We start from the raw sequence: 25,855 nt of genomic DNA, 5'->3' as shown, positions 1-25,855 counted from the left end.
TTCGCCTGGAGACTCAAAGTTTCTACTCATAAATCATCCTTGAAATCACCTGATAGCAGATGAAACTCTATAGATGGAAGAGAGTAGATGGAGAGCTTTTGATTTGGTTTTCATAAAGCATTTAGAATCATGCATAAATGTATTATCCAAACTGTATCTGAAGGGACTGATTCGTGTTTCCAAATATCATGGGGAGTCAGTTACTTTCATCTTACTTTTTTATTGCCTGTGGTACAAATACAGAATTCTATTAAATAGGTATTATATTGTGATATTGACTAGGTCACATCCCTGCAAGGGATAAGAAATCCTGGAGATCAAGGGTTTACTGTTATCAATTTTAAAACTAGGACTGTTGTTGTTTTTTTTTAACATTGACTTTTTTTTTTTTTAAGATTTTATTTATTTGACAGAGACAGAGACATAGAGAGAAGGAACACAAGCAGGGGGAGTGGGAGAGGGAGAAGCAGCTTTCCGCTGAGCAGGGAGCCCGATGCAGGGCTCTATCCCAGGACCCCGGGATCATGACCTGAGCCGAAGGCAGATGCTTAACGATTGAGCCACCCAGGTGCCCCTGACTGTTTTATTTTTATACAAAATAAGATAATTATTACTACTGGCAATTTATTTGCAAAGTATTCCATTTTTATTAGTTGTCTATTCTGACAAAGCCATTACACAGGACTACAAGTTCTCTAAGAAAAATTACACATGCAAATTTCAGTCCCACTTATCTGCACTTTGATTTCATGGATCTGGCAGATGTTCATTTAAGAAATGTTTAGTGAGGGGGCACCTGGCTGGCTCAGTCAGTTAAGTGTCTGACTCTTGATTTTGGTTCAGGCTATGATCTCAGGGTCGTAAGATTGAGCCCCACATCTGGCTCCCCACTGTCTGCTTCTCTCCTTCTCCCTCTGCCCCCCTCTCTTGCTCATTCGTTCTCTCTCTCTCTCTAAAATAAATAAATACATCTTTAAAAAAAAAAGTTAGTGAGTACCAACTGTATACCATGCTACCTGACAGCTTGAGGAGTACCAGCCTTCAAGTGGCTTATAGTCAGGTATATGAGGTACTGACCTGAGCATTGATCTGTGAGAATACACAACTTCATTGGCACCGAGGTACTAACAGTTAATAAAAAACGCCAAGCAGTGATGGATAAAGGGAAGATGGCGTAAGTGCTGCAGGAATTTGGGGACATGAAAGGCTCTTATAGAGAAAGTTTACAGAAGGTGGGCTGAAAGGAAGAGGGAAGACTTTCTGGAAAGGTAGAATCATGTGAGCAAAATTCAGTGTGTGTTTGAGACAAGGAGATTTTTAACTAGAGCAGTAGTTCCCAAAGTGTGGTCCATGGACCAGTGGCATCAGCATCACCTGGGAACTTGTTACAAACTAGAAATGGAGATTCTCAGGCCCCCCTGGAGACCTGCTGAATCAGGATGCTGGCAGTGAGGTCCACCAACCTATGTTTTAACAAGTCCTCCAGGTGGTTCTGATACATCCTAAAGTTTGAGAATTGCTAGACTAGAGGAGAGGGTTCTTGTATGAAAGTAGTGGGCAAAAAACTTTGGTAAGGTAGCCTGGGAATTCACAGTGAAGGACTTCAAATGTGAGGCAGGGAATTTGTCTTTTATCCTACAGAGCAGAGACGCCAACTTGTAGCTTGAAGGGTGGATTTGACCCATAGTGTTTTGCCAGGCCTGCACAGTGGCTTTTGGGTTTTTTAAAATTTTTAAGTGGAATTAGTTGTCACTGTTTAAAAACCAGATTCCACACAGAAATCTGTGCTTTCAGTTTATCTTGAAAAAACCAGAAGACCTGGCAATACGGGGCCTGTAGTTCATCATGGCGGCAGTTTGTGGCAGCAGCGAGCAACTGCCCGTTCAGATGGCCTATGTCCTCTCTAGCTTGCCATAGTCCCCACCACTTCCTGTGGGTTTACACCTTTACTGACTTCTATTTCCTGCTTGGCCCCAGTAAGTATGTAGGTCTTTGAGTTTGTACCTTCTGTTATGAACAGTGGAAAATTGATGAAAGTTTTATTTTATTTTTCTAAAGATTTTATTTATTCATTAGAGAGAGAGAGCAAATCAGAGAGACAGAGAGAGTGCACAAGCAGGGGGAGGGGCACAGTGAGAGGGAGAAGCAGACTCCCCACTGAGCAGGGAGCCCGATGCAGGGCTTGATCCCAGGACGCCAGGATCATGACCCGAGCCGAAGGCAGATGCCCAACTGACTGAGCTACCGAGGCGCCCCTTTATTTATTTTTTTTTTAAGATTTATTTATTTATTTTAGAGACAGAAAATGAGCAGGGGGGAGAGGGAGAGAATCTCAAGCAGACTTCCCGCTGAGTGGGGAGCCGTACATGGGACTCAGTCTCACAACCCTGAGATCATGACCTTAACCAACTGAGACACCTAGGTGCCCCAATTTGATGAAAGTTTTAAAGAGAGTGAGCTGATTTATGTATTCATTCATTCAACAGACATTGATTAATTAAACATATATGCCAGGTTGTACAGTGTTCAAAGATAAATGAATTCCTGACATGCTGTGGGTTAAAATCTAGTGGGAAAATGTTGAAAATAGTGGTGTATAGATTTGAGAATAGAGACATTGATTATTGGAAGACCGGTTAAGAAGCTGTAACAGTCCCAAGTCTGAAGTAATAACGGCCAGAATTTAGATATTAACAGGGGTACTAGGGAGGAAAGAAGGAGAAAGAGATGGGAAAGATATTACAAAGGAAAAATCACCGGTTCTTGATAACAGATTGGAATATAGAAGGTATGAGAGTGGAGAATTCAAAGATGGTGAGGATTTTGAGTTGTGAATTAGGAAATCTGTGATGCTACTAACATGAACAGGAAATAAGAGAATCCATTTAGCCTCTCTGTGTGTGGGGGGCAAGGGTGCCAAGGAAAGGGGGCATTTGGAGATGCCAGTTTGAAGTGTCTTTTGTTTTGAGTTCAGTGTATTGACATACACACAATATTAAGTGTTTTTAAAAGGAAAACTTAATTGAGCACTACATCAAAAACTGATGTATTATATGTTGGCTAATTGAACTTAATAAAAAAAATTTTTTTTAAAAAAAGAAAACTTAATAGAACTGTCAAGATTGCATGCTTCGAGGTAGATATGACTCATTCCATTCTTGGTTTCCAAGGGCATACTGGGAAGGTGTTTAAGTTGTAGTTAACAAAATGTCTTGAAAATGTTTGCTTTGGGGGCCGTGTAGTTAGAATTTCTAACCTTGTTTGAATCCTCTCTTGGATGTATAATTTTCAGATTTATGTTGCATAGGTAAGTTTAACTTTATGGGAGAATGGAAGATACTGTATAAATTCAAATGCTTAAAGATATTTTCTGAGTATCAGTATTACCCTTCAGAATTTAAATCATAATTGGCTGTGTATGGGTGAGATATCCAAAGGATGAAATGTTGCCATGACTTTTGTTTTATTGAAATCATAGGGGTGCCTGGGTGGCTCAGATGGTTGGGCGTCTGCCTTTGGCTCAGGTCATGATCCCGGGGTCCTGGGATCGAGCCCCACATCGGGCTCCTGGCTCAGCAGGAAGCCTGCTTCTGCCTCTCCCACTGCTCATGCTCTCTCTCTCTCTGTGTCTCAAATGAATAAATAAAATCTTAAAAAAAAAAAAAAAATCATAGCCAAAGTTTTTCCTCTTAGGATCTTACATTTGGTTCCATCTGCACTTTCTTTCTTTCTTTTTTTTTTTTTTTTGAAGTAAGCTGTATGCCCAGTGTGGGGTTTGAACTCATAACCACGAGATCAAGAGTCACATGCTCGACTGACTAAGCCAGCCGGGTGCCCCCATCTGCTTGCCTTTTTTTTTTTTTTAAGATTTATTTATTTATTTACTTGCATGCGAGTGGGGTGGAGGGGGGTAGAGGGAGCTGGAAAAAGAATCTCAAGCAGACTCCCTGCTGAGCATGGAGCCTGATGCAGGGCTTAATCTCACAACCCTGAGCTGAAATCAAGAGTTTGACGCTCAACCAACTGAGCCACCCAGGTAACCCCCTGCATCTGCTTTTTTAAAAAATGTTTTACTGTGGTAAAATATATAACATAAAAATTGCCATTTTAACCATTCTAAGTGTACAGTTCAGTAGTATTAATTATATTCACTGTTTTATAACCATCACTACTATCTATTTCCAAAACTCTGTCATCACCTCAAACAGAAACTCTGGACCTGTTAAGCAATAACTCCCATTCTCCTCTACTCCCCTACCCCCTGGTAACCTCTAATCTACTTTCTGTCTCTATGAATTTACCTATTCTAGACATTTCATGTAAGTGGAATCATATATATCTTTTTGTATCCAGTTTATTTCACTTAGCGTAATGTTTTCAAGGTTCATCCATACTGTAGCATGTGTTAGAACTTCATTTCTGTTCTTTTTTTAATTTACACAGTCTCCAATGTGGGGCTTGAACTCATGACCCTGAGATCAGGAGTCACATGCTCTTCCAGCTGAGCCAGCTAGGCACACCAGAACTTCATTCCTTTTTATAGCTGAATAATATTTATTGAATATATGTATCATATTTTGTTGCATATCTATTGATGGACACTTCAGTTTTTTCCACCTCTGGTTGTTGTAAATAATGCTGTAATGAACATCGGTGTAGAAATATTTTTTTGAGTCCTTATCTTCAGTTGTTGTGGATATGTACCTTGGACTAGGATTGGCTTGGTCCCTTTTAACCATGCACTCATACATGTAATAGTAAATGGCCCCTCTTGATCACACTGTGGAACACACACCTTATTAGAGGAGTTCTTTACAGCAAAAAAAAAAAAAGACCCCACTAAGTGCATAAACTAGATTTTATCCACTTTGTTTATGGATCAGCTCCTTAGTCACTGCCCCCCATACATTTACACACATACATTTATACAAAATATGCACTAGCTTTTAGAGGGAGTGTGATTTGCCTCCCTTTGCTGTCGCTGATTTTATAAACAAGTGATTTTGTAAGAGTGACTATATTCGTAGTTTGAATGAGAAGAAAGTATGGAAAAGGAGAAAGAGCCCAAGAGTACTAGACTGCAAGTCAGGAGATGAGTGTGGTGATCTGGTTTCCAAAGATTGAGCAGATTAGAAATGAATATGAAAAAAAATTATCACCTCAAAAATAAGCTTACTGACAAGAGAGAAAAGAGAGAACTTTGCTCTTATGATTATCCATGTCCATCTTCTATAGGTTGAAAAAATGGCACATTAGTTGAAGGAAAGAAAGGGGAATGCCCAGAAGAAAAAGAAAATATTGGTAAGTAGACAATATAAAATAATACCCCACTTTTCCATAGGTCAGATTTCTGCACATTCTGCTTTCTTATTCCTGAGAGCTCAATCTCTGAGCCACTAAAAGACCTGTCACAAGGTCTACAACCCTTATCATTTTAGAGAGGCTCTCATTTGCATGAGTTGACATAAAAATCTAATAATTATGGCTTTCTGATTTACATCCCATTGATTTTTTTTTTTTTAAAGATTTTATTTTATTTATTTGACAGAGAGAGAGAGAGACAGCTAGAGAGGGAACACAAGCAGGGGGAGTGGGAGAGGGAGAAGCAGGCTCCCGGCCGAGCAGAGAGCCCGATGCGGGGCTCGATCCCAGGACCCTGGGATCATGACCTGAGCCGAAGGCAGACGCTCAACGACTGAGCCACCCAGGCGCCCCTACATCCCATTGATTTTAAAGATTTAAAAAAATTACCGTGATGGCAGCTTATTGAAGGAATTCTGTATATAACAACACTCATCAGTGATACACAGCATGATGTCAGGGAAGACTAGCTCAAAAAGCATAGCAATCTGGGACCATTTGATGGCAGACAGGCAAACAGTCCTATAGAACTGTGTGGCCCCTAGAGGCATCCCAGGTTTGCAGAAAAATATAACTGATGATCATAATCATGACCCTGAATCATAAGTCACTTTAGAAATATTTGTAGCCAACATTGTTAAAATAAAAATGTTACATTATTTAAAGGGGAAGCATCTTAAATTTTTTTTTTTTTTTTAAGATTTTATTTATTTGCAAGAGAGACAATGAGAGACAGAGAGCATGAGAGGGAGGAGGGTCAGAGGGAGAAGCAGACTCCCCGCTGAGCAGGGAGCCCGATGCGGGACTCGATCCCGGGACTCCAGGATCATGGAGCCGAAGGCAGTCGCTTAACCAACTGAGCCACCCAGGCGCCCCTAAAGGGGAAGCATCTTAGACACATTTGAAGAAAGGTACTTATGTGGCAGCCCTATTCCTTTATATATCAGATATCATCGTAATATTTCAGTCTTTCTCATTTTGTCATTTTGATATAACATATTTGAAGCAGTAGATACTTTTCATTTGATATCAAGAAAGGGAAAATAGGTTTTCACTTCTCTTCCCACAAATTCCAGTTAAACAGTGACAAAGGGCATTGATCCTTGTAATTACTCTTCTGCACATAAATGCCTCCCACAATGGATATGGGTTTGAAGGCAGAAATAGTTTATCACCTTAGGTTTTTATTATATTTGCTCACTGGGGCAATATTAACCCTCTCCTGACTGGTAGTAGCTTCCTGTCTAAAGGTTTTTCACTCTTAATGGATGGGTAGGAAAAGGCCTTGTGCCTTGTGAAGAGAGGGGCAGCAAGAGCAGCAGCTTTCCCCAGGCAGTGGGTACTGTAGCTAAGTCAAGCCTGAAACAATGAAGAATGAAGTCAGGTCATTTTGGTATAACACCCAAATGGTTTCATTGTATAGAATCGGCCTTTTTGACACTTGTCTAATGATGTTTTGATTAAAATGGAATAAAGTATAGAAAGAAGTGATCTGTTTATAGGGAAGATTTTATATTTGTTGGTAACTACCAATGTATCAATTCTAATTCCTTTATTGGGAGTGTTTGATCTTAGGGTTGGAGAGACCTTAAAAGAGATCTCATTCAACCAGGCTTCTGATTTGTGAATCCACCAGGGACAACGTAGTCAGACTTGAGCTGGGCCCTTGGGGCAAGAATCCTCTCCTCACCACCAGCGCAACAACTACTGTTGGGAAGTTCTTCCCATTCAATCTCTCCCCTTGTAGTTTCCATGCTTATAAGTCTTATTACAGCTCTTTGGCTGCGTTCTAAAACAAGTCGATTATTTAATAATTCTTTTTTATTTTGTTGATGATTGAAAAATGCTTGTTACAGAGTTTTTCAGTGGTTTTCATATCTGTGCCAGTTGTCAGTCTTCTCCCTTTCTACCAAATATCTCTTCGGTACCTAAGTATTAATGCTACTGTTGTCTGATTGGACATTTTCTTTCTATATATAGCATGAAGAAAGTTGCTATTCTGTTAATATAAATATTTTCACTCTATACCTTTCTTGATTTAGCATTTCATTTCACTGTTAGGTTTATTATTCAGTTACTAATGGATGCTTATAATTGTAACAAATATAGTGACTCGTTTATTTTCTCCCTACTCTTTCTTAAATATATCTGACGTTTTTGAAGTATTTACATTCCTTTCACCCTAGGAACAAGCAGGATATTGTGTGAGTTGTAGTTTTTCTGACTTTAATGCTTCTCCTTAAATAAAATATTGGGACTCAGGGTGCCTGGGTGGCTCAGTTGGTTAAACGTCTGACTCTTGGTTTCGGCTCAGGTCATGATCTCAGGGTACTGAGATCAAGCCCCACATCAGGCTTCACACTCAGAGTGGAGTCTGCTTAAGATTCTCTCCCTCTGCCCCTCCCCCACACTCATGTTCACTCGCTCACTCTCAAATAAATAAATAAAAAAAATCTTTTTTAAAAATATCAGGAGGAGGGTGCCTGGGTGGCTCAGTCATTAAGTGTCTGCCTTTGGCTCAGGTCATGATCCCAGGGTCCTGGGATTGAGCCCCCACATCAGGCTTCCTGCTCAGCGGGAAGCCTGCTTCTCCCTCTCCCACTCCCCCCTGCTTGTGTTCCTTCTCTCGCTGTGTCTCTCTCTGTCAAATAAATAAATAAAAATTTTTTAAAAATCTAAAAAAATCAGGACTATAATAGAAAAAAAAAAGGAAAGCATCAAGTGGTGGGATATGATTATTTTCAGAGAAATTAAAAGTCTATACTGTTTTTAATTTTTTAGAGTTAATCTCATTGGAATAACATGTAGTTCCTAAAATAAGAAGTGTGTAAGCTCCGTTAATAGAATAATGTATAAACTGAAAAAAAAAAGCTGAACACAAAATATTATGCAAATACTGGTTATAACTTGCAGTAGCCTCTAAGATGGCCCCCACTGATCCTCACCTCTTGGTATTCATGCCCATCCTCTCACACATTTCCTCAGGGTTGGACTGTAGGACCAATGGAATATGGGGGAAGTAATAATGTATGACTTACAGGGCTAAGTCATAAAAAACCAGCCGCTTCTACCTTGCTCTCTCTTGGGTTTCCCACTCTGGAGGAGCCAGCCACCATGTAAAGATATTCAAGGTTCTTTGGAGAGTCCACTTGGGAAGCAGCTGAGGCTTCCTTCCAACAACCAGCATCAGCTCACCAGCCATTGAGTGAGCCATTTTGGAGGTGGGCTTTCAGCTTCAGTCAAGCCTTCAGTTGACTGTAGCCCCAGCCTGCATCTTGACTCCAGTATCATGAGAGACCCTGAGTCAGAACTTTCCAATTAAGCCACTCTTAAATTCCTGAACTATAGAAACTGTGAGATAATAAGTGTATCTTACTGTTTTAAGCAACTAAGTTTTGGGATTATTTGTTGTGCAGCAGTAGGTAACAGTGTACAGCATCCCAAATATTTATTGGTTTGATAAATAGAAGAGAACTTGGGCAATGTAAATAATGTTTAGTATCCTTTAGATTTGGGGCGGGGGCTGTTACTTCAGTTTATTGCAATTTTAATAAAGTGTGTGAATTAAAGAAATTCAATATAGCTATAGAACTAATAGATTCAGAAAAATAAAATTATAGTTTCTCCTAAAACAATATGACTAGATTAGGTATTCATTAATTCTCTTAAAATCTATTTATACAAATATATATTATTTCCCCCCCTTTTTTAAAGATTTTATTTGAGAGAGAGAGTACGAGGAGGGGGGAGGAACAGAGGGAAAGGGAGAAGCAGACTCCCCGCTGAACAGGGAGCCCGATGCAGGGCTTGATTCCAGGACTCCGAGATCATGACCTGAGCTGAAGGCAGATGCTCAACAAACTGAACCACCCATGCGCCCCTATTTTTCCCTTTTTATGTCACTTTCCAGTTTATTCCTATTGTCAGTTTCCATTGAGAACCTACTTGGACACTTTTCTAGGTGCTTGGGCTACATCAGTAAAGAAAGATTCCTGCTCTGTAGGAGCTTATATTCTATCAGAGGAACACAGATAATAAATAATACATAAACTATCTAATATGTTAGAATGTGATAAGGTGCAATAAAAAAAGAAAAAGATCAGAGTAAGGGGTATTGAGAGAGCAGGCAGAGGTAAGGGACACATGAGGGAGAGAGGTTAGTATTAAAGATAGGTCTCAATAAGAAAGTAGCATTTGAACAATGATTTGAAGGAGTTGCAGGAATTTATCAAGTGGATGTATGTTTCAGCGGGGACAGCTAGAGCAAGGCCCTAAGGCAGGAGCATGTTTGACATGCACGCAGACGTCAGTGTTGGGGGAGTGAGTAAGGTGAAAACTTAGATAAGGTCAGAGGTCATGGGGAAGGAAGCAGAGCAAGTGGATCCGTGAAAGCTGTTGCTGGAAATGGGAAGCCATTACTGGATTTTGCAGAGGAGAGACATTCTGTAACGTATTTTAAAAGGATGACTTTGGTTGCTTGTTAAAAATAGACTCTAGGGGAGTGAGAGTAAAAGCAGAGATGTGTTAAGACAATATTAGAGTAAATCACAGGAGAGATGATGGTGGCTCGGGCCAAAGTGGTGGCAATGAGTGACCAGAAATGGTCAGATTCTGGGAATGTAATGAAGATAGAACCAGCAGGAAACAGATCAAAAGTTCTTGGTTGTATACAGAAAGGAGATCAAACTACTGTAAGACTTTTGCATGTTGATGCCAGTCTAACTTTCCAGCTTCATCTCTGATCATTCTTCTCTGCTCTACCTTCTCCTCCCACCCCCATATCCATTTTTCTCTAGAGTCATTCTAGATGACCCTTCTGGGTGATCTACTGATTAAAACTGTGGGCTCTGGAATTAGACCATCTGGGTTTGATTTCTGGCTCTTTTCGCTTTCTACTATGTGGTCTTACCTAGCTTCTTATGCCTCAGTTTTCTCGTTTCTAGAATGGGGATGTTAATAAATAGAACCTACCTCACAGAGTGGTTTTATAAGATTAAACGAGATAATGCATATAAAATACTTAACATACTGCTTGGGAAGTATTAAGGTCTTAGCTGCTATTACTATTACCTCAAATTGTGTTCCTTTGGCCACAGTCTTTCCTCTGCATTAAATACTAACCCTCTCTTCTATACTCTTCCCCTATAGTCTACTTTTTGTTTTTGTTTTGTTTCTGAAATCCATATGACAAAAATTTTTGAGGAAATCAAAAAATGAAATCAAACCATCCATAATATACCTATTTCTTTTCATCTTTTTATAGTCCCTCTGGTCTTTATTCACATGTCTGTATTATTTATGTAGTTCTATTCATTTTTCATGATTAGTTCAAATATCATCTCGTGATGCCTTTCCTAATCCTGTAGGTAGAGTTAGTCCTTTCAGGCTTTGGGCTCCTCTGGTGTTTTTATGATTAACTTAAGAAGGTGTGGTTATTTGTGTCTATGTCTGTCACCTCTGCAGACTGAGCATCTTGGATAAAAACATCTGTTTATTCACATTTACTTCTTGAGCACCTAGCACTTAGTGGGCATCAGTGAATGTTCGTAGAATTGGACACTGGAATGGAGCCTACTAAGGCTCCCCACTTCAGTCTTACATCTAACGGCCAGATTCATATTTGTGACACTCCGTTGCTCAAAATCTTCAGTGGCTTCCCATCCCTGCAGAGTTTAGTCTAAACTCAGCTGAGTATTTGGTGTGCTGTACTGTCTGACCTGGCTTTGCCTTTCCAACTTTATTTCCTATCACAGTCAGTCAAACTGATGTGTTCACTATTCCCCAGAGGCCTCCATCCCTTTTCTACCTCCATGTCTTGAATTGTTGTTTCCTGAAAAGCACTCCTCTCCTGTCTTAATGCCCCTTCTCAGGACCCTCTTCAAATGCCACTTCTTTCACAAAGCCTTCTCAGTTATTCCAGCTGGACATAATCTCTCCCTGCTTTGAAGTTTCAGAGCATGGTAACTGAGCTACTTGTCACATTTTAACTCTACAGAGGTTGTTAATGGACATGTATTCTTTTTTTTCCTGTTTACTGTAGTCTCTTAAAGGGCAGGTCTAAGATGATTCATCTGTGCATGCCATACTTGTAAGTAGCACTGGGCAACTGATAATTTCTGGAATGGCTAAATGAATGAATATGTGAATAAATAGGATTCCTGGAGTAGCACGCCTATCCATGAGCTGGTTTGGAGGGGGATGGGGAGCTGGGTATGTGATACATTGCCATGGTAAGATGCTGGGAAAGGTGGTACCCCCTTCCCTGATGCTTTTGTCTGCAGATATTATTAGCTCAATTGTAGCAAGTCTATTCATGAGAAATTTACTGATGTCTAACATGTTCCAGGCTCAGTACTTGAGTTTGGGAGTACAAAAGATATCATACACCCTCACCTTAGACAGCCTTCCGATAGCAAAGTGTTCCAGAGCTCTGGCCCCTAGTATTGGGTATGTAGGTCCCATCTTATATTCCCAGATGAGGCATTGCTCACTGTGCTGAATCTATTTCAGACTTAACTAATTAGACCAGTCGTGGTTTTGCTTTGCTTGACTAACTTATGCTCTGGGTGGTTTAGCTAATCCATTTCTGTAGTTCAGCTTATTGTTTAAAATTTTCATTCTGGTTACATTTTAAACTTGCATTATGTTTAATTTTTAACTTCGTTAAAGCTAGCTTCTCGTGGAGCTCAGGAGAATTGGCAGTGGGAGCTTCCCTAAGACTTCCTGGTGGAATTTTCTAGTCACCTGTCCCATTCCATTATTTTAAACTGTTGAGAAATACTGAGTCATTTTATTCAGGTCAGTCAATACTAATATTTGTTTTGGGAGGGAATAGAAAAATTTAAATAACGGGGGTCGCCATGGAACTGTTTAACGAAAACAAGTCCGCTCTTTTTGAAATCTGATTCAGTACCTACAGGTCCTTTCTCACACTTGTGCTCTATTCTGGTCCTCTATACTCCATCTATTTGATACTTAAAGTTCTCAGGGTTTTCCTTGTGTCACTTCACCAGGTTAATTCCTACCTCTGATTTAGGACCCAGCTTAGGCCTCTTATCCCTTAAGGAGCCTCCCTCTCCCTTCCCACCTCCATGCTTCCCCTTCTGAGATGAGTTACTTTCCTCTTAGGTCCATTCCTATAATATTCTGCATATTCCCATAAGAGAACTTACCATAGTATGTACATTATAGCTGTTGGTTTACTTGTCTGTTTCTTCTAGTAAGCTGAAGCCCCAAGAGCTGGACCTGTATCTGATTCCTCTTTTGTATCTAGAAACTAGCACAGTGTCTGGTGTACATTAGACATTCAGTAAATGCTTGTTAATTAGATAATTTAATACCCAACTTTCTAAATTCATCACAAGGATAGAAGCCATCAAGGAGTGCAATTAACTTTCCTACTCTTGGGCTAAGGTTGTAAAAACATGAAATAGTAAGGAATTAATAACATTAGGACATAGTTACATATTTCATAATTGTAAATATAACGTTATTTAATAATATAAAAACACTAGGTAATCACTGTCCTGTGTAAAAACACAGAATTCAGTTCCTGAGCAACTTCGGCCCTACAAGCAATAATGCTACTAGTTGGCACTTAACTATCATAAAAGTAGATGAACCAGACAATCATGTGTACCCAGAAAAAAAAGTGGCTAAGGGAGGAGTGAAGGATCAAGAAGAGAATGAGTTAACAAAATGCCACGTAGTTAGTTGCAAACTAGCACAAAGGTGAATGTGGTTCATGAAGCTAGCTTGATTCAGAGGGCTGAAATAGGAACAAAGAGCAAAAGGCAACCAACAGTGACAGCAAGGATTCATGGGGAACAGGCAGATATGAGCAGGTGAGCACCCAAATGGGGCCCAGGTTCTGTGGGATTGTGGTCTGTCTCTGGGTGACATGGAAGAAGGGAATCCGGAGTGTGAAGCTCTAGGGAGGCTGCCTAGGGAGTATTAGTGTTTACTATAGAGACAAAGATATATTGAAAAGACCTTAGAAGGAAATGAGAACAGTGACAAACACTAGCTGGCACCAAGGTCTCAAAAAAATTGAAGAGGGGGCTTTGTTGGGGTGAATAGGCGAAAGTGAGCAAGAGATGTTGAGAAGACCAGTTCTGAAAGGAGGAGTGAATTTCAGTATACTGATGTGTATACTCCCCAGTCTACAGAAAGTAAACTTGACTAGCTGCATTATTTTGAGTAGCATATGAAACATATAATTGACACATTGGAGAAACAATCCTGCCTTGGAAGTTTGGAATCGTGATCTTCCAATGGATAGGTAATTAATCTCCTGTTGGAAAGAAGTCAGCTATTATATTCTTGTTAAATGGATATGATCCCATGCCTGAGTTACTGGATCACTGTTCATCCTTTCAGAGTATTTATTCAACACCTACTGTGTGCTAGCACTGTTCCAATGCCAGGAACACATCAGTGTATACAACAAACAAAAATTCCCACCCATAGATAGCTCACATGAGGATGGCAGGGAGCAGGGAATCTGAAAAAAAAAAAAAAAAAACACTGAAGTAATAAATTATACAGAAGATGGAAAGTGCTATGGAAAAAAATAAACAGGGGGGCGCCTGGGTGGCTCAGATGGTTAAGCGCCTGCCTTCGGCTCAGGTCATGATCCCAGGGTCCTGGGATCGAGCCCCGCGTGGGGCTCCCTGCTTGGCGGGGAGTCTGCTTCTCCCTCTCCCTCTCCCTCTCCCTCTGCTGTTCCCCTTGCTTGTGCTCTCTCACTCCTTCAAATAAAAAAATAAAATCTTAAACAAAGAAAAGAAAAAAATAAACGGGGAAGGAAGGTAGAAGATGTGCATGTGGCCAGGTGGGTTGCAGTTTTAAATAGGATAGACAGGGAAAGTCTCAAGATGACATCTGAACAAAGACTAACAAAATGAGCAAGCTTTGCAGGCTGGGGTCACATGAAAAAGGATGCCGTTCTATATACTCTAAATTATAAGCCTTTCTAGTACCATTCTTAGCGAATCTTAAAGAAAAATGAGATTGGAAATGGTGTTAGAAGGTAGGGATTGAAAGCAGAAGGGGTTATTGGATGTTTTCATCCTTTGCTTTCTCTAAAATCTACTGTTTGTTTACACTGAGCACCTGGTATGACTCTGCACTTTTTCACGCCATGAAAACAGATACCTAGCATGCATTTTTTCCCCCTTGAAATCTCTTTTGGAAGAAAAACAAATGTTTGCTTAATGGAAATCGAAGCTGGAGAGGTTTTTCAGAAACCACAATAATAGAGAAAATATGAGTGAGCTCGGCGAAGCTTCTGTGGAATTAGTCACAGAGGTAGAGGAAGGCTGGTGACTGGAAAGCCCCTAACTGTTCTTCCCGAGGGAAAAAAGGGACCAAGGGCTGGATATGGCTTGAGCCCTGGACAGGGCAAGGGTCCATTAATACACAGAGAATCTGAAAGGGTTGTTTTTGTTTTCAGTTATTTAGATTGATCTACATGATTAGCCTGTTTGCTGTAAAAGAATCCGCCAAAGGGAGTGATTTAAGATGTGAGTATGAATCTGGCCAAGCAGTTGCCCTATTTCAGTGTTGTTTACCTGGGATAAAGTTTCCTTTGAGACTATAAAAGGTTTTTGGTTGTTTCTTCTCCCTAGCCAAAACCTTTATTCTTAACTATCAAGTAGAAGTCCAGCCTTGAATTGTGTTCAAACTGATAATTCTAACTCTGCCTTTCAGTACTTCAGAACTACTGTAGTTATTTTATTTTATTTTATTTTATTTTATTTTTTTAAAGATTTTATTTATTTATTTGACAGAGAGAGACACAGCGAGAGAGGGAACACAAGCAAGGGGGAGTGGGAGAGGGAGAAGCAGGCTTCCTGCAGAGCAGAGAGCCCGATGTGGGACTCGATCCCAGGACCCTGGGATCATGACCTGAGCCGAAGGCAGTTGCTTAACAACTGAGCCACCCAGGCGCCCCTACTGTAGTTATTTTAAATAGTTCAAACTCCAAATGCAGTTAACTTCAATTTACATAATTTTATACAATATGTCACCTTTGGGAAGAGAGACATTTTGATAAAATGAACCCTAGGAGGTCAACAAACTTGAGAATGAGAATCCTCAATCTGTATTCCAGATATACTCAGTTATTCTGTTAGAAATAAAGGGACTGGACAATGGGAGTTTTGGAATTAGATCTTGATTAACCAGCTACTTACATAGGGAGAAGTACAGAGATGAAAGCTGGAACAGGACACTCAAAACTGTTTTGAGCAAAGTACATAAAGGGCAATTAAGGAAGCCTTAAATGTTAGAGGATTGTTATGGCATTCTTTATGAATACCAGGAGAAAATGAAGCCTGGAGCAAAGACAATATAGCTCATCCAGGAGACATTTTTTCATGTAACCCTACTCTAGGTTTTCAGCATCATCTTTATCCAACCTACTATAATACACAGATCTAAAATAAAACTGAGCACTAATGCTAAGATTTTTGTCTTTGCTAAGAACATATTAAGAAATATAGGCAGTAACTTGCCATAAGGGAGGCTTTTGGAACCAGAGAAAAAAGAAAGGTTGGCAAGAATGAAGACTGATTTCTAATCAAGATTTCACCATTGACCTGCTTTATGACTTTCAGCAAGTCAGTGAACCTCTCTGGCTTAATTTGCCCATCTGCCTTAAGTGTTTTTTTGGGTTTTTGTTGTTGTTGTTGTTTTTGTCTTTTTTTTTTTTAAGATCTTATTTATTTATTTGTCAGACATATAGAGAGAGAACACAAGCAGGGGGAGCTGCAGGCAGAGGGAGAAGGAGGCTCTAGCTGAGCAAGGAGCCCGATGTGGGACTTGATCCCAGAACCCTGGGATCGTGACCTGAGCCAAAGGCAGACACTTAACCAACTGAACCACCTAGGCGGTCTTTTTTTTTTTTTTTTTTTTTTTTTTTAAGAGGGCGGGTACAGGGGGAGGGAGAGAATCCTAAGCAGGCTCCACGCCAGACATGGGGCCTGATGCTGGGCCCAGTCTCACAACCCTGAGATCATGACCTGAGCTGAAATCAAGAGTCGGATGCTTAACTGACTGAGCCAGCCAGGTGTCCCCATCTGCCTTAAGTTCTTACTGGGATAACATGGCCTGAAACCTGTGAAGGATGTTTTTTAAAACCATAATGATCCGGGAGCCTGGCTGGCTCAGTTGGAGGAGCATGCAGCTCTTGATCTGTGGGTTGTGAGTTCAAGCACCATGTTCAGTGTAGAGATTACTTAAATAAATAAATAAACTAAAAAAAACCCAAACAAACCCACAATGGTCTAAGTGTTTTTAAATTAAGCTGATGTCCCTAAAATGTGACTGTATGTACAAGCCCCTGGCAGTATTACTGGTCACAGGTAGCGGTCCAACAGCCTGAGTTCTGAAGGCTGTAGATACCCCAGTGCTAGTGACTTTATAACTTCTTTGTAACTTTATGACTTTAATTCAGAAATTGGAACATCTTATATCAACCAGAAAAGACAAAAGACAGGGAAAGAGGGGGGGAGAGATGGTTAGTATATGATCTAAAGACAAAATTGTCAAAATGGAAAAGGAGTCAGTTAGACTCAACAATAAGAGGAGGGTGGCAGAGAAGGCCTTGAGTATGAGAGACCCACCGTACAACTGAAAGCAGAGAAGGGGGAAATGTATTTTAAATCCCATTTTCCTTTTGCAACCAGATACTCTTCAGAAAAAGGTGCTAGGAGCCTATGTTACCCTGGTCTAGCTTGTTATGCTGGTTAGGAAAAATAGAGAAGGGGAGCACCGTGGGGGAAGGGGTGGGATTTCTGTAGTGGGTGTTTCTTCCTTTACAGGTATAAACAAAAGACCAGTTGGTCTAACCATGTGTTTCTTTGTCCTATAAGCCACTGCAGGTATATGAACAGCATTGCTTCTGCAGCAAAAGCCTAGACTCACCACACCTTGGGAAGAGAATGGCCACTACCTGGGGGGCAGCCTTTTTCATGCTGGTGGCCTCCTGTGTTTGTAGCACTGTCTTCCACAGAGACCAGCAGACTTGGTTTGAAGGTGTCTTCCTGTCTTCCATGTGCCCCATCAATGTCAGTGCCAGCACATTGTATGGAATTATGTTCGATGCAGGGAGCACTGGAACACGAATTCATGTTTACACCTTTGTGCAGAAAATACCAGGTAAGTGTAACTGGTACCCTCACCAGTGCCTATTAATCCACACTTCAGCATCTCCTTCCAGAAACAAATGTGCTGAGAGAGTGCGATATGAATTATGGTAACTTACAGCTACTGAATGTCTTTCCTCAGAGAAGATTTTGGGCTATAATTGAACATATGGTTTAATTCAGTGTGAAATTAGATCTGGGTTGCCTGTAGTCTGAAACCCATATGTCCAAGAAGTATAGCTGTAATTTGTCCTTTTCTCTAAAGTTAGTTGATGCTCCAGGGTCCAGAATATTGAGAATATTGGAAGTGGTCATGAGAGAGGATCACTGCCATCCTTGGAGAAGGAGATGAAGGGACCTTGAAGATTAACTTTTTCTGAATTTCCAGTGTTCTCAAGTTACGTATAGAGCCTAGGGGCAGCAGTAGGAGCTAGGTATCCACCCTGAGAAATGCCAGAGGGGCTCTCAAGAATTGCCCGTCGTCTTCTGTCCCCCTACCCAATACTCCTGCAAGCCACTCCTCACAGGTGGGATTACTTGGGATGGCTTGGAGGAATACCAGGTTCATCTAGTGGGTCATATGATACAGAGCCCCCTATCAAAAGCAGCCTAACTTTTGGTAATTAGCCATCTCTCTTCTGTTTTGTTCCACGGACAAAATAGGACAGCTTCCAATTCTGGAAGGGGAAATTTTTGAATCTGTGAAGCCAGGACTTTCTGCTTTTGTAGATCAACCTAAGCAGGTGAGTTTTTTACAATTAGATGTTTAGATTCTTAATGCTTTGATAACTCTACCACACAGCCGCTGTTAAATATCTCATGCTGTTCACTAGTGATATTGAGGCCATGTATAAGATCAGTTTTCTGTCCTCAGCTATACTGGATAACAGAAATTATACACCCCAAGCTCACTAGGGCTTGGGCAGAAGGAAGTTAGAATAGATTGTGGACATGCAGGGATGACGCCATCTTTTAAGAGATTGTTCCCTTTGTATTTACTGTTTAAGATTTTGAGTTGAAGCTGTCAACTGCATTGATTAATGTAGATGCAGAAGATGGACATGGAGTTCTATAGAGTGTGAGGTATAAACATGGCAGTTGAGGCAACGTAGACCCGATGAACTTCGTTTCAAAGTACCCTGATCTAGGACAGACCATGCATGCCTATACTCTAGAAATTAGGCAAGAACTTATGAAAACAAAAATCTTTGCTTATTAGAGGATGAATGAAGAGTTTTGTCGTGACTATATTTCACATTTGAGCACCCATAACGTGCTACACCCAGTGTGTCAGAGACCAGAATATTGAACTTTGGTAGCAAATGTAAAGGTATTGTTCCGTGTTACAAGCATAATCATTAACCAAAGGAAAACCTTATATTAAAAATAGCTTGGTGGGGGGGGGCGGGGAATGTCCTGGGGCACCTGGCTGGCTCAGCCGGTAGAACATGCAACTCTTGATCTCAGGGTTGTAGGTTCAAGCCCCATGTTCTGTGTAAAGATTACTTAAAAATATAACCTAAGAAAAAAATGGCTTGAACTTGAAGAACTGAGAAGATGTTTATTTTCTCAGTTCACTGTTATGAAATGGTAAATACATCAGAAAATTAGGAGCTGTTGAAAGCAACTACGTTATCAGAAACTGATTTGACATGTAGAGAAGATTGTGTTGTGGTAGTTAATAATTATAATAATTTAGAGGCAGCGTGTTGTCAGATTAGATGTTCACTCAGGGAAACAGTGGATTTGAAATAATGGTTTTTAATTTCATAAATTTAGTATCTACTGTGTACTGTGTGTGTAGGTGCTGGTGATGCACATATGAACCTGACATGTTCTGTCCTTACAGAGACCATAAAAACCGTAGCACGACAGCCACCCCAGCGTTTGTGTGGCAGGTATACGCACTCTGCCTCATCTAACGCGCTCAGCAGTTTTGTAGTGTTATGAGGTGTATCTACCTCATATATATATGGGGAGGAAACCAAGCCCCTGTGTTAAGACACAGGGCTAACAAGCAAGTCTTTCTAAGTCCACATCCAGTGTTTTCTTCACTGTACCCAACTTTCTGGCCTAAAGCTAATTTATGAGGCACAAAATAACAGTCAGTTATAATGACCATGCTATGACAGAATCATTTTTGTTATTAGCCAATCGAAATTAAATGGATTTTCCTTCAAAGAAGCCTACTTCTCTGGGTTTCTTCTACAGAGCAGAGTGTGCATGGAGCCCTCTGCTGCCTCACTCTTAATACCCCCAGAACATGCTGAGGGAAGAGACAAGTGCCCCTAAATGACTTTCACTGGATGAGTAGGTCATCTCTTTTGAAGGGTGCTGAGACTGTTCAAGGACTCTTAGAGGTGGCGAAAGACTCAATACCCCGAAGTCACTGGAAGAGAACCCCAGTGGTCCTGAAGGCAACAGCGGGACTGCGCTTACTGCCAGAACAGAAAGCCCAGGCTCTGCTCTTTGAGGTAATTTTTGAAGTCCTTTGCATCTTGGATGATTCTTTTTCCCTATGTGAATATTTTCTTCGTGGGTTTTTAGCTTTCTGGTGCGTAACTGCTACCTTTAGTATTCCACCGTTGCTGAAGCACTGGGGTAACTGGGCACTTATTCTAGCTACTTATTTACATTTTTAAATGTTACTCTTGAATTTATACAGCTTTTCCTAAAGAAGTTTAAAGTACTTTCTGTCCATGATGTTCTTCATTCTCCTAATTTGTTAAAGCATAATCACAGAAATTATGTTTAGCCCACTTTATTGAGGTAGAACTTAAAATTTCTGCATTTTAAGTGTACAGTTAAATGAATTTTGACAAATACAGAAGTTTCCTTGTATCCCTTTGCAGTCAGTTTCCCCCTCTCCTGAAGTCAGGCAACCACTGATCTGCTTTCTACCATTGTAGATTAGTTTTGCTTGTTCTTACATTTCATATAAATGTAATTACACAGTTTATGTTCTTTCTTTTTTTTTTACATCTGACTTTTTTCTCTCAGCATAAAGTATTTTTTTAATTAAATTTTTTATTTTAATCCCAGCATAGTTAACATAGTGTTATACTAGTCTCAGGTGTATGGTATTAGTGATTCAGCAGTTCTGAACATTACTCAGGGCTCATCATGATAAGTACACTCTTAATCCCCATCACCTATTTCACCCATGCCCCCTCACCTCCCCTCTGGTAACCATCAGTTTGTTCTCTATAGTTAAAGAGTCTGGTTTTTTGTCTCTGTTTGTTTTATTTCTTAAATTCCACATATGAGTGAGATCATATGGTATGTCTTTCTCTGACTTATTATGCTTAGCATTATACTCTAACTCCATCCATGTTGTTGCAAATGGCAAGATTTCATTCTTTACAGCTGAGTAATATTCCATCGTTTATATATACCATATCTTCTTTATCCATTCATCTGTTGAAGGACACTTGGGCTACTTCCATAGTTTGGCTATTGTAGACAATGCTACAATAAAACCATAGGGGTGTATGTATCCCTTTTAATCAGTGTTTTTTGTATTTTTTGGATTAATACCCAGTAGTGCAATTACTGGATTGTAGGGTAGTTCTATTTTTAACTTTTTGAGGAACCCCCATACTGTTTTCCACAGTGGCTGCACCAGTTTTCGTTCCCACCAGCAGTGCATGAGGGTTCCCCCCCTTTTTTTTAAACATCCTCCCCAACACTTGTTTCTTGTGTTTTTGATTTTAGCCGTTCTGATAGGTATGAGATGATATCTCATTGTAGTTTTGATTTGCATTTCCCTGATGATGAGAGTTGTTGAGCATCTTGTCATGTGTCTGTTGGTCATTTGTATGTCCATTTCAACTTCTTGTTCAGATAAAAAATTTAAGTAGGAAGCTTTTTTAAACTCAAAATTGTTAACATTACTGAACATTTATTTTGCAAAAAGCATGTAAACTAATAAGATTTAAATTACGTATTATGAAGAATATTTATAGGTGGGAGCCCATTATAACAAAAATCACAGTTGGGGCAGGGCGCCTGGGTGGCTCAGTTGTTAAGCGTCTGCCTTCGGCTCAGGTCATGATCCTGGGGTCCTGGGATCGAGTGCCACATCGGGCTCCCTGCTCAGCGGGAAGCCTGCTTCTCCCTCTCCCTCACTTGTGTTCCCTCTCTCACTGTGTCTCTCTCTGTCAAATAAATAAATAAATAAAATCTTTAAAAAAAGAATCACAGTTGGGGCGCCTGGGTGGCTCAATTGGTTGAGAGTCCAACTCTTGGTTTTGGCTCAGGTCATGATCTCAGGGTCATAGGATCAAGCCCCGAGTGGGGCTCTATGCTCAGTGGGGAGTCTGCTCAAGACTCTTTCCCCCTCCTTTTCCCTCCCTCTTTGCCCCTCCCCATGTGTGCGTGCTCTCTCTCAAGTAAATAAATAAAATCTTTTTTAAAAAATCACAGCAGGGCGCCTGGGTGGCTCAGTTGGTTAAGCGACTGCCTTCGGCTCAGGTCATGATCCTGGAGTCCCTGGATCGAATCCCACATCGGGCTCCCTGCTCGGCAGGGAGTCTGCTTCTCCCTCTGACCCTCCCCCCTCTCATGTGCTCTCTCTCATTCTCTCTCTCTCAAATAAATAAATAAAACCTTTAAAAAAAAATCACAGCAAAAAATGATTCTGTATTATAAGTATGCTAATTCAGAGCTCAAAATCCATTTTCCTTTGACTATCAGCACAGAGGGCCTTAGTCCCTTGTCCAAGAACAAGCTGCCTAGCATGTCTGCATGAGAATCTGAATCCTGATTCCTCATTCATTTATTCATTTATTCAGCATATGAGTGCTTACTGTGTATTGGGCACTGGTGAAGTTCCCGGGGGACATGCTGCAGGGAGCAAAAAAATGGCAATTAGTCTGTGTCCTGGTAGAGCCTGCATTCTAGTTGCAAGCGGACAGAAAACTAAACAACTCACTACGAAGTATGTCAGGTACTGTAGATGAGATGGAGAAAGAAAAGCAGGGGAAGTCAACTAGGGAATGCTGGTGGTGGTGTGGAGGGATACTGCTTTAAATAGGATGGTCAGGGAAGACCTCATTGATTAGATGCATTTGATCAGAGGCCTGAAAGGAATAAAGAAGCAAGCTATACAAGACATTTATAGGAAGAATATTCCACGCAAAAGAAATAGCAGGTACAAAGGCCTAGAGCATGAAATGTGCTTGGCATGTTCAAGGAACAGTATCCGGGAGGTCAGTGCAGCTGGAGGGGAAGCAAGTGATGGAAGGGAAGTCAGAGATGAGGTCAGAGAGATGTGAGGGGTTTATCATGTAGGGCCTTAAAGGCAAGTGTAAGGACTTTGGCTTTTTCTCTAAGAAGGAAGTCACTGGAGGGTCTTGAGCTGAGAGGCAGGATCTGACATCTGTTTTTTTTTTTTTAAACATTTTTTTTTTTTTTTTAGATTTTTTTTTTTTTTTATTTGAGAGAGAGAGAATGAGAGAGAGAGCACATGAGAGGGGGGAGGGTCAGAGGGAGAAGCAGACTCCCCACCGAGCAGGGAGCCCGATGCGGGACTCGATCCAGGGACTCCAGGATCATGACCTGAGCCGAAGGCAGTCGTCTAACCAACTGAGCCACCCAGGCGCCCCTGACATCTGTTTTAAAAGCACCACTCTGGGGGTGCCTGGATGGCTCAGTTGGTTAGGTGTCCAACTATTAGCTCAGGTCTTGATCTCATGGTTGTGAGTGTACATATACAACCTGCTTTGTGCTCCATGCTGGGTGTGGAGCCTACTTAACTAAAAAAAGGGACAGGTGCCTGGGGGGTTCAATTGGTTGGGCATCTGACCTCATGGCTCAGGTCATGATCTCAGGGTTGTGGGGTTGAGCTAGCTTTGGGCTCTGAGCTCAGTAGGGAGTCAGCTTGAGATTCTCTCCCTCTCCCTCTCCCCCACCAACACGTGGACACACTCTCTCTCTAAAATAAATAAAGATAAATCTTTAAAAAAAAAAAAAAAAGAGGGGCGCCTGGGTGGCTCAGTCATTGAGTGTCTGCCTTCGGCTTGGGTCATGATCCCGGGGTCCTGGGATCGAGCCCCGCATCGGGCTCCCTGCTCAGCAGGAGGCCTGCTTCTCCCTCTCCCACTCCCCCTGCTTGTGTTCCTTCTCTCACTGTGTCTGTCTCTGTCAAATAAATAAATAAAATCTTTAAAAAAAAAAGAAAGAAAGAAAGAAGCACCACTCTGGTTGCTGTATTAAGAATAAACTGTGGGGGCGCCTGGGTGGCTCAGATGGTTAAGTGTCTGCCTTCGGCTCAGGTCATGATCCCAGGATCCTGGGATCGAGTCCTGCATCGGGCTCCCTGCTCAGCGGGGAGCCTGCTTCTCCCTCTGCCTCTCTCTCTCTCTCTCTCTCTCTGTCTCTTACGAATGAATAAATCTTAAAAAAAAAAAAAAAAAAAAAGAATAAACTGTGGGCAGGGGAGAAAAATGGAGAAGGCAAGAGCAGAAACTCTCTTTCTGTGTTTATTCCTGTTTGCTTATCTGTCTTCTCTTTAAAAGCTAATTTATAGATCACTTAACTGGCTTTTCCTGGATGAAACAGAGTCCAGAGGTCATCACATGAAGTGTTTCATCCTATCAGGAATGAGAACAGCCAGCAGACCAGAGTTCCTTCTATTCCTGTTTGGAAAGTCTCTCCCTTGCCTTGTGATAATCATATTAAAAAATAAGACATAACACCCATGTCACTGACCTATATTTATGGAGAGTCAAGGGTGTGTGAGATGTTCATTCCCATCTCCTAAAATAGGATAAATAACTCTAGATCTGGGGTCTCTGTGGACTCATGAGGCCTCAGCCATGTGCCTGAATCTAACAGGGGCTGACAGCAGAGTACCCCAGCCTATGGACATGAGCCCCCTTTATGAGCAAGGGCAAAGACCTGCAGAATTTGGTGCGAGAGTAGAAGAGATGTTTCTATAGCCTCAGGAGCTGCCCAGTCCCAACTCTTCTCTACCATCCGTTTATTTTGTCATCTAAGAAATGAAGTGGGAAAGGGTTGTCCTAGCTTCGTGCCCAGGCAGGATTAATAAGCTGTTAAAAAAAAAAAAAATTACAGGATCCTGATTTGAGCTGGAAGGGATCAAATGTATGCCCTTTCCTAGGTCCAGTTCACCTATAAATTTCAATAGTTTGGTTGAGATTTATTTTAAAGTCAGAGGAATTCCTGTGTTTTTTGTTTTTACAAGAAACCAGTGGCTTGTGTAGTTCCTTCTCTAGTTTTTTAGGGAAAAGGAATGTTCTGCTAACATTTTATCTAGGGAAATGAAGAGTGTAGTTTTCTAAGCCTTAATAAGATATAGCCAAAATATGGAAATCTTCTTTATTGCCTTAGGGAATCCAGACTTTTTCCCTTTTTCTTTAGGTAAGAGAAATCTTCAAGAAATCACCTTTCCTGGTACCAGATGACAGTGTTAGCATCATGGACGGATCCTATGAAGGTGGGAGAGGTGTTAATACATGTTCTGAGGGGAGAGGGCCAGGATTAATAAAAGATTTGATTAAAAGAACTGGGAATAGGGGCGCCTGGGTGGCTCAGTCGTTAAGCGTCTGCCTTCGGATCAGGTCATCATCCCACGGTCCTGGGATCAAGCCCCGCATCGGGCTCCCTGCTCAGCGGGAAGCCTGCTTCTCCCTCTCCCACTCCCCCTGCTTGTGTTCCCTCTCTTGCTGTGTCTCTCTCTGTCAAATAAATAAATTTTTAAAAATCTTTAAAAAAAATAAAGGTTTGCCTGGGTGGCTCAGTTGTTAAGCGTCTGCCTCTGGCTCGGGTCATGATCGCAGGGTCCTGGGATCGAGCCCTGCGTCAGGCTCCCTGCTCAGAGGGGAGCCTGCTTCTCCCTCTCCCACTCCCCCTGCTTGTGTTCCCTCTCTCCCTGTGTCTCTCTCTGTCAAATAAATAAAATCTTTAAAATAAAAAATTAAAGAATTGGGAACGGGGATGGGGTGCTGAAGTAAAAGGAACTAAATAAGGAGAAGCAAATAAGCCAGGAGGGATGGGCTAAGAGGAAATGGAAGGACAGGGAGAAGGAAAATGTGTGTTTTAGATACAAAATTTTATTTTTATTTTTATTTATTTTTAAAGATTTTATTTATTTATTTGACAGAGAGAGACACAGCGAGAGAGGGAACACAAGCAAGGGGAGTGGGAGAGGGAGAAGCAGGCTTCCCGCCAAGCAAGGAGCCCGATGTGGGGCTCAATCCCAGGACCCTGAGATCACGACCTGAGCTGAAGGCAGACGCTTAACGATTGAGCCACCTAGGCACCCCTAGACACAAAATTTTAGAGAAAAAGACCAAAAATGAGGTCAAGGAAGATCGGGGGAA

The 25,855-nt window shown here is 41.1% G+C and overlaps 1 protein-coding gene across 9 annotated transcripts in view; it reads left to right on the top strand.

Moving 5' to 3' along the window:
• The window catches only part of ENTPD5 (ectonucleoside triphosphate diphosphohydrolase 5 (inactive)), a 42,532-nt gene that overhangs the window by 3,719 nt on the left and 12,958 nt on the right, over positions 1–25,855 (top strand). For 2 of the 9 annotated variants that reach the window (XM_078053935.1, XM_078053936.1), the window contains exons 3-8: positions 5,236–5,301; positions 14,816–14,885; positions 17,238–17,523; positions 18,174–18,253; positions 19,841–19,984; positions 24,894–24,969. In XM_078053935.1, the coding sequence (XP_077910061.1) occupies positions 17,307–17,523; positions 18,174–18,253; positions 19,841–19,984; positions 24,894–24,969 (517 nt within the window). In that variant the 5' untranslated portion in view covers positions 5,236–5,301; positions 14,816–14,885; positions 17,238–17,306. Of the gene's footprint in view, positions 1–3,735; positions 3,832–5,235; positions 5,302–12,895; positions 13,206–14,815; positions 14,886–17,237; positions 17,524–18,173; positions 18,254–19,840; positions 19,985–24,893; positions 24,970–25,855 lie in introns of those variants that run through there. The other 7 variants (XM_036117811.2, XM_078053940.1, XM_036117814.2 and 4 more) reach the window with 7 other exon arrangements.

Source organism: Halichoerus grypus, chromosome 8, assembly GCF_964656455.1.
Source record: "Halichoerus grypus chromosome 8, mHalGry1.hap1.1, whole genome shotgun sequence".
In the NCBI taxonomy this organism is placed as follows: domain Eukaryota; kingdom Metazoa; phylum Chordata; class Mammalia; order Carnivora; family Phocidae; genus Halichoerus; species Halichoerus grypus.
The sequence above is the reverse complement of the archived record's forward strand: the minus strand, read 5'-3'. Positions and strand labels throughout refer to the sequence as shown.